Here is an 18,326-nt window from a genome sequence, read left to right on the forward strand (position 1 = left end):
TTGAGTTTGACAACTCCGCCCCGAACACGCTGCTAAGCATGCTCACAAACAGGCACTAGTTTGAACGTGGTCACGTGTCATGGTCGCCTGTCTCTTTGAAAGACAACTTTGACTTTTTACTATAATTCCTTTCCGACGGTCAAGCACAAATCTGAGAAGACGAGAGACAAAAGGACACAGTTTGACTTTCAGACCAAGACTGAAAACACTGTGGCACACAGATTCAACTGCACTCTGATTATTGTGATAATTCATAGGTACCATATGTTATTTTTGGCATTGCGCGAAAAATAAAAACAAAACTCTTCCAGCTCCAAACTCTTAATTGGCAAGTATAAATAGTCTGAAAGTCTCCTTTTCTAAATGCTGTACGCCGGCAGAGTCTTTGTAAGGAGTTGGAAATCAGAGAGTGAAAATTAAAAACCAGAAATGGCTAATTTCCACCTGTACACTCCCCACAGCATTAACCTGAAGGTCAAAGGGAATGCATATATATCATTTCTAACTGTTTAAATATCATACATAACTTAAAAAGCATAATAAAATTATTAGTACATGAATAAACTGTAAATTCAGTGTCTGAAAAGTCCTTGTCATTGGATAGAGAAATCATACACCATAATTAAAAAAATGAGCTCGAGCAGGAGAGAGAGAGAGAAAAAGGGAGAAGTTTATACTGAGGAGGCGAGAATGGAAAAAAGCAGGATCGAGCTAAAAGAGAAGAAAAGATAACCACATGGCGACAGGCATATGTATAAGCATCTGTGAGAAAAACAAAAAAACAACCTCCAGTCGTCCACTTAAAAACAGCGATCGAAGCAGATCACTAGACTGAAAGTGTCCCGATTTAACATACAAAAGTAAAAGAGGAAAATAGATTTTGTTCTCTGTACATGGTGCCGCTCCTTGTTTTTGTAAAAAAGAGCCGTCCTCCGCTGTGTTTTTGTTCAGGTAGCATCTCTGCTGTTTGTGCCGCAGGGTTCACATGCTGGACAGGTTTCTGAACTGAGTCAGTTTACCAACACAATGTCACAGCTGACCCTTTCAGTGATGACTCACAACTGTTCTCAGGTCAGTCTAGTGAAGGGAACCGTCTAAATATTGGTGCTCTTGTCTTTACGACTGAGTTTGATGACTTGGGGCCAGTCTAGTTTCTGGATCAAAAATTTACCCTGCAGTCAAAAAGTCTGTTACTAGATCAAAGCTGGGCCCAAAGTGTAGCTTTGACCTGCCTTGAGTCAGTCCAACGATATAACGTCAGGTATCCCTCCGTAAATAGCTGCCACTGCTGCTTCAGTGCTGCTCCGGCTGGCCACCACCCCGGGGTGTGTGTGTGAGGAGTGTGAGCCCGAGTGTGAGGACGAGTGTGTGTCACGGAGGCTGCTGGAGGAGACCAGGCTGCTGGCGCTGCCCGAGTTGCTCGCCCCGTTGGTGGGCGCAGTCAGCGAAGAGGCGCCCGATTGGTCAAGGAACAGCTGGGAGGAAGAGGAGGAGGAGGAGGAGGTGCTGTAGGGCAGGAAGCGGTTGAGGAGCAGCTCGTGGTCGTCTGAGGCCGAAGCGGCGGCCGCTGCTGCCATCACCATGTTGTAATGCTGTGGGAGATACACAAGACAGCTGGAAGTGAGCTGCTGGTGGAGGCTGCTGAAGTCACCAGAGGTCACGGAGAGGTCCTCGTACTAGAAGAAGAATTTTTCATTTATTTATTTTTAGCCTTTGTTTGACCACTTTAGTCCACCAAAAGTAAGTCCTAAGTCTCGGAGAAGTTAGCTGTACTCTAATGTCATTAAAGTCTATCAGTAATGAGGCTGACTGCACCAGAGTTTTGTAACAAATGCAACATTAATGAACTTTTAAAAGCACATTGTGATGATGGCAGAGTTAATAAGAATCTACTCAGCTCACCAATAAATCTAAACATGATGGCTGAACACAGGAAAAATGTCTGTAAGAATTATTCCGAAAACCAAACCAACCTCAGTGATTAAATGAATACTTCTGATCTAATTTGAATTTTTTCTGGATTAAAACTTATTCTATATGTAAAAATACTCAGCTGGAAAAAATAATCACAGTGTCCTCATCAAAATGATTTTGAAGCTGGGTGAAAAACTTACATAATGTTGCTTAAAGTACAGCCACAAAGCATCTGCTACTAGATCTAAATGAGCCACAAATGTGTATTTATGCTTGTAACACATGTATCATTAATGTGGATACTGAAGAACAGACGCTACGCTTCTGAAAGTTGATGTCTGGCGGGGCTCTGGCATCACATCTGGGGGATAATGTCAGTAAATTTGGGTAAAATACAGACTTTGCTTATCCCTTCAAGACATGCAGGGTAATTTCTGAATCAAATCCCCTGGTGAAACTAGTCCAATCTGAATAGAGCTACAGTGAGTGAAGTCACTGCTGAAAATTGATGTAATCCATAGAAATGTGATGAAACCCAAAAATATGTACTTACTAATCTCTAGTGGTATCCAGCTGCGCAGGTAGTTTTGGTTTAATTTGATTTCTGCCTCCACAATTTAACGGTGCTGTGCTCACAGCATTATAAAAAATGACATATAAAAAAGATTCCACAGCAGCATCTTTCCGGGAGCGTCGTCCCTTTAATGCACAGAAAACACTGCCGACAGTCTTCTATCTCCTCGGGAGGAAGTGGCTCATATAAAAACTGTCCACGGTGACGTCTGTGGACTCACCAGAATAGCAGGGGAATTTATTTTGGAAACGTAGCTGCTGTTGAATTTTTTAAATGCAATTTTTCAATACTGTGTGAACCACATATGAAATTCCACTCACTCAGGAGAAATCACAAAACTATATGGACAGCTGGATACTCCACCACTCAAAGCAAGTGAAAGAAATGTTGTTTTATTTTGTAATTTGGGAGAAATAACCCTTTAAAATGTTGATTTCAAATAAAGGAACCCGAACAGAGCAAAGAGTGAAGAGATGTCTGTGTTCATGTTTGACTTCCTCAGAGAATTCAACCCACCAGTTAACTGTAGGGTGAAGATTGTTAAATGTCTCGCTCTCATGAGTCCTTAAATAGCTCGAACAGACAGAATCACACAGGAAGGATGATGACATTTAGTGCTCACTGGTAGACATCGAAACAGGTACAGTGTGTACCAGCAAGTTTTGGGGCAATTTACAGACAGTTTTTACCAAATGTTTTTTTTTCAGCTATGTTCTTTAAATTGTGAAGTGTTTGACTCTGCATGAGGGACCTTTTATCACTGTTCTACTGCAGAGAGGAAGTCTGTCAGTGAAGGAACACCAAGTACTTTTGCTTTGTTTTTTTGGTAGTTTTTTGGTTTCATGCAGAGTCAGAGCCCTTGTTTTATTTCAAAATGAACCACGCTTGCAGGCTCTTGCAGGTGGATTCAGCATCTCCACATAACATAATGTACGTACCTGATGATTGTCGCCTTGAAGAAAAGAGAAGAAGTTCAACTCTGCAAATCAAGCACACGCAGAGTCAGTGGAGAATATCAGCAAAAAACAATTTCACAGACACAAATACAAATGTGTTTAAAAGTTAAGGTATTGTGTGCGGAGGACCGATACTGCCAGAATAAAAAAAAAAAAGGTAAAGAAACAAATAATCTATTCAATGCACAACAGAAATTAAAAAATAAATGCAGGCAGTAATTCATGTGCACAATTCATGCGCACTGACAGCCGTGTCAGTGCGCACACTTAGCCAGCCAATTCAGTGTAGCGAGATGGCAGAGAGGACAGCGTTTACTTTGTAGAAATATTCCAACTGTTTAGATTTTTTTGGGGTGAAAAAGACAAGAACAACATCACGGTGAAATGCAAGTTGTGCTTGTTGTATTTGTTTTCATTGAAACAGCTGTGCCTTATACTGTATGCCTCTGCCCAGTTAGCTGTCAAGACTGTTTGTAAAATAAAGAGCTTTAAATGTTATATTGCGTCCATCAGTCCTATTATGAGTTGGCTGAGTTACAGATTGTGGGCCGTAAAGAAGGGTACAAAATGACGGTAGGGTCGACACATTCAAAGGGGTTTTACTGTAATTTTTGGTAACTGTAAAGTACTCAAACGCGTTACTTCTCTCAGTAGATAACGCAGTAACGCAACAAGTTACGTTTTAATGAAAGTAATCTTGTAACACAACAAGTTACTTTTAAAAGTAACCCAACATTGTTCCTGAGTCATCTCGAGTCTGGCTGTGTTTACCTGACAGGTCGTTGGGGGTGTGATAGTAGGGTCTGTAGTCCTGGATGAGTGGGGGGACAGGAGGGATGTAGCTGGTGTCCACAGCTGGCATGCTGGGAGTACGGCTCACAGGAGACGCCTGGTGGTGCAGGTTCAACACTCTGAAGGAAGATACAGAGGAAGAGCTTCAGAGAAGAAGTTAAAGAGGACACTAAATTTATAATTAGGTTCTTATTTCATGTCACAGGGGAGTTGTCTCCTGCACCGACCCCGAAACACAAACGTCAGAACGATAACAGTCACAGGGTTCATTAAAGTCAAATGGCACAGCAGCAGTTTCTGCACTTAATGAATTTTAATTTGACAGAAGATGTCGCTGTTAAAAGTTTCAGAGAACTGACTTCCAAATCTTCATTAGAGTTTCTAAGTTGGAGAGGCCGCTGGCTCCAGAAATGTTTCACTTTACTGTATTCCCATTTCAGTTTTTTTCTTTTAACAATAACAAACAATTAACATAGAAACCATTAGCCAATACACACAGGAACCTCCCAGCTAATGTAACAATCATATAGGTCTACATTAGAACCACCAGTTTCAATTATTTTACTTTGTTTGTGAGAGATCATGTTTTATCTGTCAGCTCGACATACTACAATACCCATGAGCCTCAGCTTGTACCTTCATTTTTTTACAGGATGGATGTTTTCTACGGAAGCCCTCAAGGGCCATGCATTCATACATTTTATTTCCTCCGTTTTCCCGTGATAACGAGTTAATTTCATTTGTTTTCTCGAGATCTTGAGTTATTATCTCAAAATAACAACTGCCGTTTTCCCAAGATAACGGGATAATTTTCTCGAGATCTCGAGATAACGAAACTTTGTTTTCCCAAGATATCGAGAAAACAAATGAAATTAACTCGATATCTTGGGAAAACAAAGTTTCGTTATCTCGAGATCTCGAGAAAATTATCCCGTTATCTCGGGAAAACGGCAGTTGTTATTTTGAGATAATTTCATTTGTTTTCTCGATATCTCGAGTTATTATCTCGAGTTATTATCTCGAAATAACAACTGCCATTTTCCCGAGATAACGGGATAATTTTCTCGAGATAACGAAACTTTGTTTTCCCGAGGTAACGATATAATTAATGCGAGATCTGGAGATAATGACTGTGATATGATAGGCCTGAGATTATGGAGACGCCCGGGACCTCGTAGCTGGTCAGCTATGTAGTTAACGACGACATCAGGCTCACTTAGATTGCGCCGCCGATATAGCTGAAGCCTTGCTAACCATCTTTTTAGATTACGCACACTAATGTGTATATTATCTGTAATAGCAAGGCATAATGCTATTTCAGCCTGTCAGGCCTTGATTGAAAAGATATGTGACACGGTGATCGATATGCTCCTGCTCCTCTGACATTGCTACACCGAATGATGTTTCCTGCAATGATTTAATATACTACACTATCGTTTTGTTTTCTCAAGATCTCAAATTAATTATATCGTTATCTCGGGAAAACAAAGTTTCGTTATCTCGGGAAAACGGCAGTTGTTATTTCGAGATAATAACTCGAGATCTCGAGAAAACAAATGAAATTAACTCGTTATCACGGGAAAACGGAGGAAATAAAATGTATGAATGCATGGCCCTTTAGGGCTTTTGTAGTTTTCTCATGCACTTTGTTAATATTTTAACCTGAGAGAGATTCATGTTGATTCAAGGTGAAGAGCTTTAACTGTGAGTGACACAGCATCACCTGTAGGAGAAAGGAATGGGACTTGGCTATGTATGTAAGGTGAATGTCAACCAATCCTTCCTGATCCTGAGACGTTTACCAAGCATTTAATTCTATCTTAATATTCTATATACACGTGGAATTATGACTGGCTGGTACTCATACTGTTCATGATACTAATTTGCAGAAAAACAAAAAGATTTAGTGTTTTATTTTTAGCCTCAGCTGCCAAAAGAATCAAGTCAATGAAATTGTGAATTAAAGCTTCAACAATTAGTTGATTAATTAATTACACAATCTTTAGGTTTCATCTGTTGTTAGCAGCACGCGCAACAGAATTTTTGAAGTCAGTAATTGGATATTTCTTGCCAAAATGCACTTTATGCTCCTACAACATTTTGAAGTCCTCAAGTCACTTGTTTTCTACTTTAGTTTTGATGAACAAGATATTTTTTTTTAACTCAGTTGTTAATACTTTTGGACAGACGACTTAACCAGCTGAGTTTCATGCTGATTCAAGATGTAGAAGAGCTCTAACTTTGAGTCACATAGCATCCAAAATTAACTTTTATTTCTACTCTATAAGGTGTGTTTGGCTGAAAGTTGACCAATCCTTACTGATCCTGAGCAGTTTACTAAGCACTGAACTCTATTCTTGACAATTTATACACATAGAATTATGCCTGGCTGAACTTAAATCCTCTGTTCATGATGCATGTTCATGTTCTTCTTTCAGAAAGTCACTCATTTCTAGATCTATACATCCAATTTCACTTTTTAAAAGTTAAGATAAAAGGCTTTTATCGACAGCTCTCTTGGTTATCTACTGTGAGTGCTTTTGATGTGAAATGTTAAAGATACTTCTGAGTTCAACTGCAAAAAACTCATGAATCATTTAACATCTAGATGATTATGTGAACAGCCAAAATGAGCCTCATTTCCACATTAAATGAAACGCAAACTGTGTATGGAGATGAGATCACAGTGTCGCAGTGTGGCTGACCCTTTGTTGATGACGGGCGGCGAGGTCGGGGACATAGAGGGACACGCTCGTTTGGGTGGAGGAGGCAGCGGTGGCGGGGGCGGAGGCGGTGAGTCCTGTCCTTCGTCCTCTGAGGAGCTGTCCAGCGTCAAGTCGATCACCTCCACCTTCTTGCTGTTGCTGCCGTTGCTGCCGCCGTGGCTGGACGACGAGGAGCTCCGCTGATCTGAGCCTGCAGATGTCCGACATGAAGCTGGAGAGCAGCAGTGCTATTTTAGTTTGTGTTTTTGAGCTCGTGTTTATGACTTTTTGCGGCGGCAAAGTAAAAAGCAGAGCACTACTGAACGCTTTAAGAATGCTAAAAATGCACATGTATACAATTTCCTCTACCCTCATGTGAGATACACTATGTTACTATGGAGACAGGCAGTTTACTCAGTGCCGCTGTGATTGATGCCTTACCAAATTAAAACTGACACTTCATAAACACAGAGGGGGAGGGGATGCACGTCCTCCCTCTTCTTACCACGTCTCTTTAATCCTAATTTAATTACTTGCAGCCTTCCCTCGCTGCTTTTATAGCGCAGCAACCTTTGTTTCTTACCCTCCCCCCCACTCTGTCCCCCAGTCCACCCCCATGACATGTCTCACCGTCCAGCCCGTTGTTATATGAGGCAGAGGAGACCTCCTGAACCTCCTTCTTAGACCTCATCGGGGCCCAGCTGCCGTCCTCCTTGAACTGGATCTCGTCACAGTCCATGCAGCTGTTGAGGATCTCCACGAAAAGCCTGAGGACAAACATACACGTCATACACAAACACATCCGAGGAAATGTACACAAACACACAGAGAAATTGGTATTTTTTCTAAACAAACGCTGAGTGGAAAAGATCCTACACTTTAAAGGAATTCTAACATCAACATTCTCTCCACATAAAATACTTCAGTGAGTTGAAGGAACACTCCGGCAGTCTATCTTTTGATCTTATACACTGATCACTTGCAGGCTTTAAAGGTAGGGGGTCGTTTCTGCTGGGAATCTGAGCTGACAGTCACTGCCGTCCTCCCTAAAGGAGCAGGCAACAAACATTTTGCATTTCGAGTCGCAGGATGCTGATGGGACCAATTTTCTGTCCTTTAAAAGTCTTTCATTTTCAGATGAAAAATTAAATAAATCACAGTGTATCCATTACAGACAGGTGCGGTATCTCCTTTCAAAAGACAACACTTGAACTTTGTGCAGACACTCAGAAGTAAATCTGCATTAACTGTAATTTGTCATTATGGGAAAAAGCTTCTATAAAATGTTCTTAATTTGCCACTAAAAGTCAAAGACAGGCATCCATTCAGTAATCATTGTGTCACAGCTGAGTTTGACAAAATAACTGAGACTGCACAGAAGACATACCGTGGACGACCGCAAGATGCAGCAGAAAGCTGACTGACTGCCGGTACTCTCTTTACTGACATGTTGGCAGGCATGTCTCTTTACAGTCAGTCAGGTCACGGTCATTTCTGCTCTTCTGCGCTTTTCTAATCACACCTAGAGCTGATAATTATTACAACCTCATACTCCTAATGAATAGACTTTTATATGTCCTGGATAAGCAGGATGTTGCTTCTTCTGCAACTTCTGCAAATGTAGTTAAAAGGACCATAAACTTGTCTCCCTAATCTACAGGGAGGCATTTGTGTCCCACACGCAGCTTGTATATCTGTGTGTTTGTGTGCTCATCTCTGAGGAATAAATACATAAAAACACAATCATAAACAGCATTGACACTGTTTCTAAGAGATTATCGGTGCGTTTTCTTGCCAGATTTGCATGCAGAGAAAATAAAACAGACTTTGAAACGATTGCTACAAATTGTGAGCCGGCTGCAGCACGCTCAATCTGAAAAGCGCAATTGGTTAACATGGGTGCCGAAAGGAAGCGAGCAGCAATTTTTTGATGCTTTGCAGTGTTTCTGCCTCCTGTGTCTCCCCAGCAGGACATGGAGAAGGGCAGAAAAGAGTGCTGCCAGCTTGTGAGACATGCCGATACACAAGAATAAATCACCGTGCACCAAAGAGGAAAATATAAACATGCGGGTACACAAGAAAAAGTCGCTGTGCATCAAAGAGTAAAATTTAAATGTCCTGCTACACAAGAAAAAGTCAGGGTACGCCAAAGAGTAAAGTGTAAACGCACCGGTACTGTATACTGGTCATTACCGGCCCACTTCAAGCACTTACTTCAGTCAAGTGTTGTTTTTTTGGCAAGCTATTTTTTCTAAGGTCAAAAATGAACTTTTGATTCCTCCAGGTACAGCTGTGTTCTGTTCCCCTGTAACAGTGTTGATTTTGTTTTCGTCCTCCACATGGCTTCATACCCTACCGGGAATATTTTACGTGCCCAATTTTATTCACTTGCTCAGATTTTGTTGTTTTGGACAATTTTCCTTGATTTTTGGGATTATATAATGGGTAATTAAACTACGTAGTTAAATAGTTTCTTTTCTGTCTGTTTTGATGTGATGTATGGATGCTCTATGTCGTTCCTGCATCTGATTTTCTGTTCGGCTTGATCTGCTACGTGCAGTTAGCCTGGCTCTGTCCAAAGGAAACAAAATCCACCAACCAACACCTCTAAAGCTCCATCATTCACATGTTTGTTTAAAGTGTGAAAATGACAAGTTGTGTTTTTGGGTTAAAGGTTTGTTACTGTATCTTTAGGATGTGGCGGTGGGGGTTTGGGTGACTTACCCGTCGATGATGAGGTGTTCATAGGGGGCCTTCTTGTCACAGACAGGACACACCCAGGTTGGCTTCTTCTCGTTCATCTGGATGTAGAGTGTGGCGTCAAAGCACTGCAGGTGGGAGCATGTCAGCGCCCGGCATGGGATCATCAGCCGCATCTTCCCCAGCTGCACAGTGTGTGCACAAACATGCAGTCAGGGCATATAGAAGTCACAAACAGCAGGGATGAGACGGAGGGAATACGAGAAGTATAAATGTCACATCACAACGAACCCACATGGAAAAGGCGGATGATAGGGGTAGACAAGACAATTTGACAGGTGGATCACGTACACAAGTCAAAGTTAAAGGCGTGTTGAGGCACACAGAAAGACAAGAAAACAGGAAAAAGAAAGGACAGACATGTCTCGGCATGAATGGATGTCTAAACACTGCCTTAAATTCATGAGGAGCAGGGAGGATGTTTACCGGGCAGAGAAGTGATACACGAAGGCTGGTCGTGGCTATTTCACTGTCCGGGTCTGCTGTTAGCTTCTCTTTGACTGCAGGAGACAAGTAAATCACATAAATGCATGAGTGAGTGAGAACAAAAAAAGATTTCTTCTTGTTCCCTTTTTAGTCTGCATCTCCTTCACTACTTGTATAAAACCAAGGTCACGAATGAGGCAGTTTTCTGTAATTCACCTCAAGCTGTGAGGGGCTGATCGAGTCTCTGCACCTCATTCTTCTTATATTATTTCCCATACAGTCTAAAAATATATACAAATAGGTAGGATTTGTAAATTTTTATCAAAAAAGAGCAATGGAAGTGTAGGGCTCCCCAGCTTACAACCCTGATTACAAAAAACGTGGCGCTGTGTACAACGTAAATAAAACAGAATGTGATCACTTACTAATCCTTTTTGACTTATACTCAATTGAAAATAGTACAAAGTCAACATATTTAATGTTGATTTTTGTAAATATATGCTTATTCAGAATTTGATGCCAGCAACATGTTTCAAACAAGTTGGGTCAGGGGCAACAAAAGACTGTGAAAGTTGTGGATTGATCCAAAAAACATTCACAGGTAAACAAGTTTATTGGTAACAGGTGATAGTATCATGATTGGGTGTGAAAGGGGCGTCTTTGAAAGGCTCAGTCGTTCAAAGGACATTACTACATACAGTTCTACATACAAACAGTTCTTAAATCTGTATACATCAGCTCATTTTTATATAAGACACCATGAAGAGAGAAGCTGTTGTCGTGCTACGACTATGACTACTATGACTCAGGTGGTGACCTGTCCTGATTAAAGGGGCTCTATGTAACAATTTACAGCAATTTACATGTATTAATCACTTTTTTATTGGCCATATGTGAGCAGATTGTAACGTGACGGGAAAAATGATACAAGCCTGTGGACAATTTGTTTAACTTGTTTAAAACTGCTGGACTGTGGATTTCTTTGTAAAAGACTTGGGTCGGATATTCCACGACAGTCCAAAGGATGTGACTTTATGCACGTTCTCAAGTGCCTCGTCTCACTGCAGCTAACAGGGAGCAACAGTAGCTAACGTTAGTTTAGGAATGGAGTCCGCTAACATAAGATAACGAGCGGGTTCCAACACAACATAGTTGTTCCACAGAGCCACTGTAAGATATAAAGAAAACACAACGCCATTTTCTAATAAAACTGTATTAAATATAGATCAATCATCAGTTTAATAAGATAAACATCGGCCCTGATGTCGATCCAGTGTATCTGATCTTTAAAAAAAAACAATGTTGAAAGTCCTTACTGAGTGCTCTGGAGTGGTCTGGGTTTCTGATGCCTTTCGCCCGTAGTCTCTGTAACAGCACTGTGGACGACTGCTGCTTCACCAAGTACACTGCCATGGAGTAACTCTGTGGACACACACCAATACAGACAGTGACGTGATAATGTGCAAAGTGGCACTTTAAATCCCTCAGGGAGGCACAGTTCTGGGCCGTACTTGCCCAGTGTTGATCAAGGTTGATCCAACTGCTCTGACACAAATGTTCGTTCAGCCATGTGTAAAGAAGAACTTGTGCCCTGATGAACTTTCGTTGTGAGATGGTTCGTTTACTGCCCTCTACTGCTTGTCTGCAGAACGTCAAGCTCCATCCAACTCCGTAAAAATCAACACGAGATATTAGATTTTTAACCAAATTTTTTTGGTCTGAAATGTTTCATCAAAAGGTGATTTTGTCAATAACTGTAGTATCAGTCTTCATTCAACATGCAGTCTATCCATATGAGGTCATAAGTGCTTTCTGAAGTTGCAGTTTTATGCTTTCTTCCTCTGCTCCACCATTAAAGGTGTTTGTCTGTAAGACCTCAGAACAGTGGTGGGCAGAAATCCCGCTTTCTGAGCTTCAAACTGCTGCCCACACACGTGCATGTGATGCGTACATGTTTTATTATGTAAGCCTACATGGCTCACGTGGTCACTTTATCTTTTATGACTTCTTTCTGGATGTTGCATAATGCCAACGTAAAGAAGCGTATTAATTTTGTCTATATAAAGGGCTATACAAATACATTATACTTAGACACACACACACACACACACACACACACACACACACACACACACACACACACACACACACACACACACACACACACACAATAATATGTAATAAAAGTCTGCTTTGACTCTGCATTAATGTCTGTCTAGACTGTAACAGAACAACATGATGATTCTCCACAGACAGCTCCCGATCCAGTCTTATTTACAGCATCTTGATGAATATACTGGAAACCTAATCAGGATTAACAAGGATTTCAATGAGCTTTCCCACAACTTCTTTGAGATAAGAAACAGTTCTTGATATTACCATTGCATTACATTAAGACGAGTATGTGCTGACAGAACTGTATATATATTTTAAAAAAGTCACCAAACCCTGAAGTGACATCTTTAAATGTATTCATGCTGTCCCCAAAACACAAACATGTTCAGTATAGAAGGACAAGACACAGAAACAAACTGAAAATCCAATGAAATTCCTGTCCAGTACAATCCAATGTCTCTGTGCAGTCATATTTATACCTTCTTATACTTGTCTAATATATTACTACACACCATGTGTGTATTACTATAGTGGAATTATCATGTGCAGCTTGTCCTTCTGTGTCATATCTGTGTGTGTAGTATTCATTCTATTTTACTTTTACTTATTTTACTATCTTTTATCTACCACTGAATCACTATTTTTCTCTCTGCTTACGACTCTTGAGCTGCTGAAACAAGTGAATTCCCCTGGTGAGGGATCAATAAAGTCTTATCTTATGATTGTACTTGATAAATGACTTTATCACTTATCAGCATTTATCACCTTAAAAGCATAACTGAAGTCAGGGACCTGATGACAAAACAAGATTTCGAATGCTTTAATCTTAAGCAAAATTGATTAATGCAATGGACTGAAAAGGCCAACAGGCACCTGAAACTTCCTCATAATTCAGACACTTCCTCATAGTTCTGACAGAACAGGACAGCCCACATCACCCCAGTTCTTAAATCTCTAACCAGTCAGCCACAGAGTTGATTTTAAAGTTTTGTTACTTATTGGAGTTGGCCCAAAATATATATCTTGTGTGCTTATGAAGTAAAACCCTGCCAGACCTCTGAGATCACTGGGGAGTGGGCTGCTAGTGGTTCCTCTGGGCAAGATCTACTGTAAGCACGTAGAAAGTGGTTTTTAAAGGAGACCTACTATGCTTTTTTGTTTTTATCCCTTTCTTCAGTGTGTTATTTAGGTTCTTGTGCATGTAAAAGATTCAAAAAGTAAAAAAAAAAAAGTAAAAAAGGTCAAATTCTGGACCAACTGAAGCCTCTCTCTACCACAGAAAACACTGCTCCCCTGAAGGGCCTGAAACACCTCGAATCCCGCCTTTAATTCTGTGACTTTGTGACATCACACTACATCACTGTGTCATACATTTGCATAATTTATGCCTAGCAGCTAGTTTGGCACGTAAGAATAAAATTAGCACAGCTGCTCTGTTGTTGTAAGCGGCATGTGTGAGCTGACCAATCAGATCAAGAGAAGGAGCCTTAAAGAGACAGGAGCTAAAACAGAGTGTTTCAGACAGAGGGGGAATACAGTGCTGCAGCACTGGACAGTATGAGAAAAGTGATGTGATTTTTGAGCTTTAAAACATGTATCTTCTCATAGTAACCCAAAATAAAATTATGAACCTGAAAATGAGCATAATATGTCTCCTTTAATCATTATGCAGCACAGCACTGGAACCGACTGCCTGATGGTCTTAGGAATGCCTCAATGTGGCAGTTTTTAAATGCAGACTGGAAACCTTATTGCTGTCAAGTGCTTTTAACTAAAAGTTTTAATAACCAATTTTAATTTTCATGAATATTTTAAATCTTTCTACTTATTTTTATTCTTTAATCTTATTCTTTAAATGTCATCCCTTTTATTCTGCTCTATAATTGTGAAAAATAAAATTTAATTTAATTAACTGAATGTGCTTCATCTTGAATCAGCTGCCTTTGTTTATAAAATGTGCCTTTTCAAACCTCCCTTTTTAGAAACTGTGACACTTTGGTCCTTACCCTTCCAATCTCAGCGGTCCACGACACCACAATGGTATTGGGGACTGTGGTGGACAATCTGACCAGTGAGGTAATGTTAATGGGCCGGCTGGGCCGCTTGGGCTCTACGCCGTTTTTGGTTGGAGGAAGATAACCCTGGTGAGGAAAGAGAGGAAATGTGAATATGATGAGGTTAAAGTCTAACACTCATCAAATAAAAATTCCTGTCACTCTTCTTGTTCCTGTGGTTACTCACCGGCAGGTTACATGGCTTCCCGTTGACTTTCACACACAGATTGGGTGGAAAATGGTCTTCCTGAGGACAGCTCGTCTCTGACAGGCAAAACCGCAACTGAACTTGAACTGAGAAGTCACATTTGGTCCCCGAGATGTCCCTTTGAGCACAGAAACAAATTTATCACCACACATCTGCAGAAAGCATGTACATCTATTAATTATTCAGCATCCTGCACTGACAGAGCGGCGTTCATCTTACATCGAGCTGCTGATTTGCTGGACTTGCTGTGGCGTTAATGCGAAGGCGAAACACGTCTCCTGAAATCGCTGGCTGTTGTCTGATGCTGCAGAGAGGGACAGAGAGGAGGGGAGACATTTTAAATTAACATAAATTATATATACATCCACCAAGTTTCTCACAGTGACAAAATGTCGGCCAATTATAAAAAAAAATGTGACACATAACAGAGTGAGATTTAGAAGACCAAACCTCTGCAAAGACAAAGCATGACTGCATACACTTTTAATCTACAGATGAAGGTAAAACAAAGTGTGTGAACAGTAATGTATCAGAGGCTGCATAAACAGCATTATTAGGACCTTCTAAACATGAAATTAGCAAAAGCTAAAGAACAACTGGATGTCAAACCACATCACCTCCCACAGAGGTGAAGAAGAAGAAAATGTGTGCGCTTGTTCTATTTATAGGCCTACCGAGAGGTGCTGGAAATAACTGGTGCTGCTAACCCAACCTTCATTAAAGTGACAGCAGGTTTGCAAAGGCACGAAAAGTTTGTGTGTTTACGTCAGAAGATGGTGAGAAGATGGAGCTCCAACCCAACTGTGGTTTTTATCTCTACTCACAGGAATAGTTTAACAGTTTTACCTCTCTTAGACGTAGATGAAAAGATCAATATCACTCTCAGATCTGTGTTCAGTACGGAGCTAGAGGTGATTAGCTTAGCTTTGCATAAATGCAAGAATCAAGGGGAAACAGCAAGTCTGGCTCAGTCCAAAGATAAGAAAATGCTCTATTAATCAATTTAATAGTCCAAAAAAATGCCCATAACAAAATAATAAACATTATTTATATAGCACTTTTAAAAAAAGGTTACCAAGTGGTTTTAAAAGACAAAATTAAAATGGTAGACAAATAATTTAATTATTTAAAAACATTTTAAATTTTCTGCAACAAGAGCTAAATATGAGAAAGAATAAGATAAGTTAAATAAAACAAGAGAAAATAATAAAAATAATCAACAAGCAAATAAAATAAGAGTTTAAAGAATGCTTTTAAGAAGAAAAGGCCTCATGTCAGCCCCATTGGCTGTTGTAGCATGATGGCAGTGCAGTGACTCCCCCAGCACACACACAACTTTTACATTATGGAAACAGTTAAAGACAGATCATTTACAGAACAGAATAACTGAACATAGTCTTGTTACTCCTACATGACATATCTTGCTAAAATGCAGTACAGAGCACTGTATGAACTGATATAGACCTAAAAAACAATTGAGTTTCGAGGTTCATGAGGCCTTTTCTCAAAAATCAAAGTTGTGTGTGTGCTGGGGGAGTCACTGCACTGCCATCATGCTACAACAGCCAATGGGGCTGACATGAAAATGCAAATATGAATGTAACAGTTATACTGGCCAAAAAAATTGGTATTCACGATATTATCCTGAAAATCAAAGGTATATGCTTCAAAAACAAACTGGAATCACACAGTTTGTTAAGAAACAAATAATTTTACTTCATCACAGATAGGACACATCTTTTTCGGTGAACATCCTTTTTTTGTGATGAACAAACTGATCAGCGGACTGAGGTCACAGGAACGGGAGTGCAAATTGGAAGTGTTGGTCCAACAATACCTTGAAAATATGAAAACCATCGATATTCGATTGCATGTTACTTGATACCATGGGGAAAAAGTGACACAACATTGAGGGAATAAAATTTAAAATTTTTTAGCAAACGATAAATATAACAAGGCTTTTGTACTGTGTGTTAACAACAACAAATTTAAGGTAATTTACTTCTGACCGTAGTCAGACGAGTGGGAGGAGGCGGGACTATGTGTGTGTCGACTCGCTGAGAGAAGAGACAGCAAGAATCTTCTAGAATCTTAAAATGACTGGACAGATGCTGGATGGCAGTTCAAAATAAATAAATCAGGAAATCGATAGAGGACTAGTTAGAAGTGAAGAAGCCTCTTGGAGGAGAGGTGAAACTGAAACAAGTCCAGTTGCCTACGATACAGCGCTTAGAATTACCAGAACCTGGATGACTGAGAACCTTCATCAAAATAGAGGACTGTACTTTGTTCAGCTAGACAGCTTTTACAGGTCACTGATAAACAGGATTTCACCACGATCAACTTATCCTCAGTGTCTTTTTCAGTGTGATCAGGGGTGAAATCTTATATTGTCCTGCCAAATGGCAGATTAAAGCATGCTGACAGTGTGGAATCACTGATGAGCTAAAGACAAACCAGAAGTAAAAACATCTTTACATATCATGTACATAAGGATCATAAAATGATCATAATGATAAAAACTGTATTTTTTTGTATTTCTTTTTCGGAAGAACGGACAACCAAGCTCAGTCTGAACACACCAACTAAAATCTTATCCACAAGAGTGCTCTGTACACCTGTGAGTGAGCATTACAGACCACTGTTAAAATACTGTAGTACCCTCTTTGCGTGTGCATGCCATATTTTGTGAATCTCAGTGGGAATCTTCTGGCCTGAGGGCTGCGTGAGTGAGGGGGAAGATGAGTTACAGGATTACCTGTCAGGAATCATGAATGTTCCTTTAATTACAGAAAATAATGTAGAAGTGTCAAACACGTGGAGAGAAGCTGTGTGCACACACGATCATGCACTTCAACACGCACTCTCAGTAGTTTAAAGTACGTGGAGGTTATTTCTCTCCATGTGGGGCGTTGAGGGGGACGACTTCTACAGCTCCTGTGGATGATTACTGGACCAATCATGTTCCTCCTCTCATCAGCCTTTCAAACAGCCATTAATTTTCACAGTAACGACCCATTTCACCTCCCACATGGTGTATAATTTGTATGGCGTGTATTTATTGTATGCTTTCGTCCTCGCATCTTTCGGAGCGGCAGCCTGTGTACTGCAGAACAAAATCATCGGCACCAAGTGTGCTTTCGAACAACAGTCTTCCTCCTCTCCGGGCACACGCGCTATAAATAGAAAGTGCTCTCTCACTCCCTCTCACTCTGTCCTCTCTCACTCTCCCCCCCTCATGTCTCCATCGCTCTATAACTCACCCTCTCTCTCTCTCTCCCTCTCTGGCAGTGGATTTGTTTCTGGTGTTTCAGTGTGTGTGGTTGGGAGAGATATGAGAAGGGTTGAAATGAGCTTTGATTGATGTCTTCCTCTTTTTCCCTCAGACACACTAACTTACTTTCACCCCAACACACACACAAGATCCCACAGTGGCCTCTTTAACTCCAGTGATTTAAGATGCAGCAAAGTGTTCGACATCAACTTTAGGAGGTTTTAATTGTTCGACACATCATGATACTGAAGCAAAGACTGGATATCAGACCGTTATACTTTTCTGACGTGTTTCGTTGTATGTGTTCCTGTGCTGTTTGTCCCGTTTTCCTCTAGCTCTGCCCAGATGTGCTACATCTGATTGCTCAATGAGGTGCACCTGTTCTGGGAATAAAGTGCTTAAAAGCTCCTGCATCAGCACAGAGAGGCTTCTGCTGGGGGACTGATTGTTTCTCTGTCTCTCATCCTGGGATTTTGTGCTGCTCTCTTTTGACTATGTGCCTTCTGGTAGACTTTATTTTGTGTCTTAGTTGTTTATATGTCTTCATC

At 40.5% G+C, this 18,326-nt stretch overlaps 1 protein-coding gene across 1 annotated transcript in view; it reads right to left on the minus strand.

Annotated features, from left to right (window-relative positions):
* Nucleotides 1-249: 249 nt before the first annotated feature.
* LOC140994876 (E3 SUMO-protein ligase PIAS1-like) overlaps nucleotides 250-18,326 on the minus strand; it is a 65,240-nt gene continuing 47,163 nt past the window's right edge. Inside the window, exons 3-13 of the mRNA XM_073464703.1 lie at nucleotides 14,724-14,808; nucleotides 14,484-14,622; nucleotides 14,249-14,383; nucleotides 11,444-11,549; nucleotides 10,128-10,201; nucleotides 9,666-9,826; nucleotides 7,572-7,708; nucleotides 6,942-7,173; nucleotides 4,216-4,355; nucleotides 3,427-3,467; nucleotides 250-1,592 (exon numbers count right to left, since the gene is read on the minus strand). Coding sequence (XP_073320804.1) covers nucleotides 1,239-1,592; nucleotides 3,427-3,467; nucleotides 4,216-4,355; nucleotides 6,942-7,173; nucleotides 7,572-7,708; nucleotides 9,666-9,826; nucleotides 10,128-10,201; nucleotides 11,444-11,549; nucleotides 14,249-14,383; nucleotides 14,484-14,622; nucleotides 14,724-14,808 — 1,604 coding nt within the window. The 3' untranslated portion in view covers nucleotides 250-1,238. The remainder of the gene's footprint in view (nucleotides 1,593-3,426; nucleotides 3,468-4,215; nucleotides 4,356-6,941; nucleotides 7,174-7,571; nucleotides 7,709-9,665; nucleotides 9,827-10,127; nucleotides 10,202-11,443; nucleotides 11,550-14,248; nucleotides 14,384-14,483; nucleotides 14,623-14,723; nucleotides 14,809-18,326) is intronic.

The sequence above is a fragment of the Pagrus major genome, chromosome 4, assembly GCF_040436345.1.
Source record: "Pagrus major chromosome 4, Pma_NU_1.0".
NCBI classification, from domain to species: domain Eukaryota; kingdom Metazoa; phylum Chordata; class Actinopteri; order Spariformes; family Sparidae; genus Pagrus; species Pagrus major.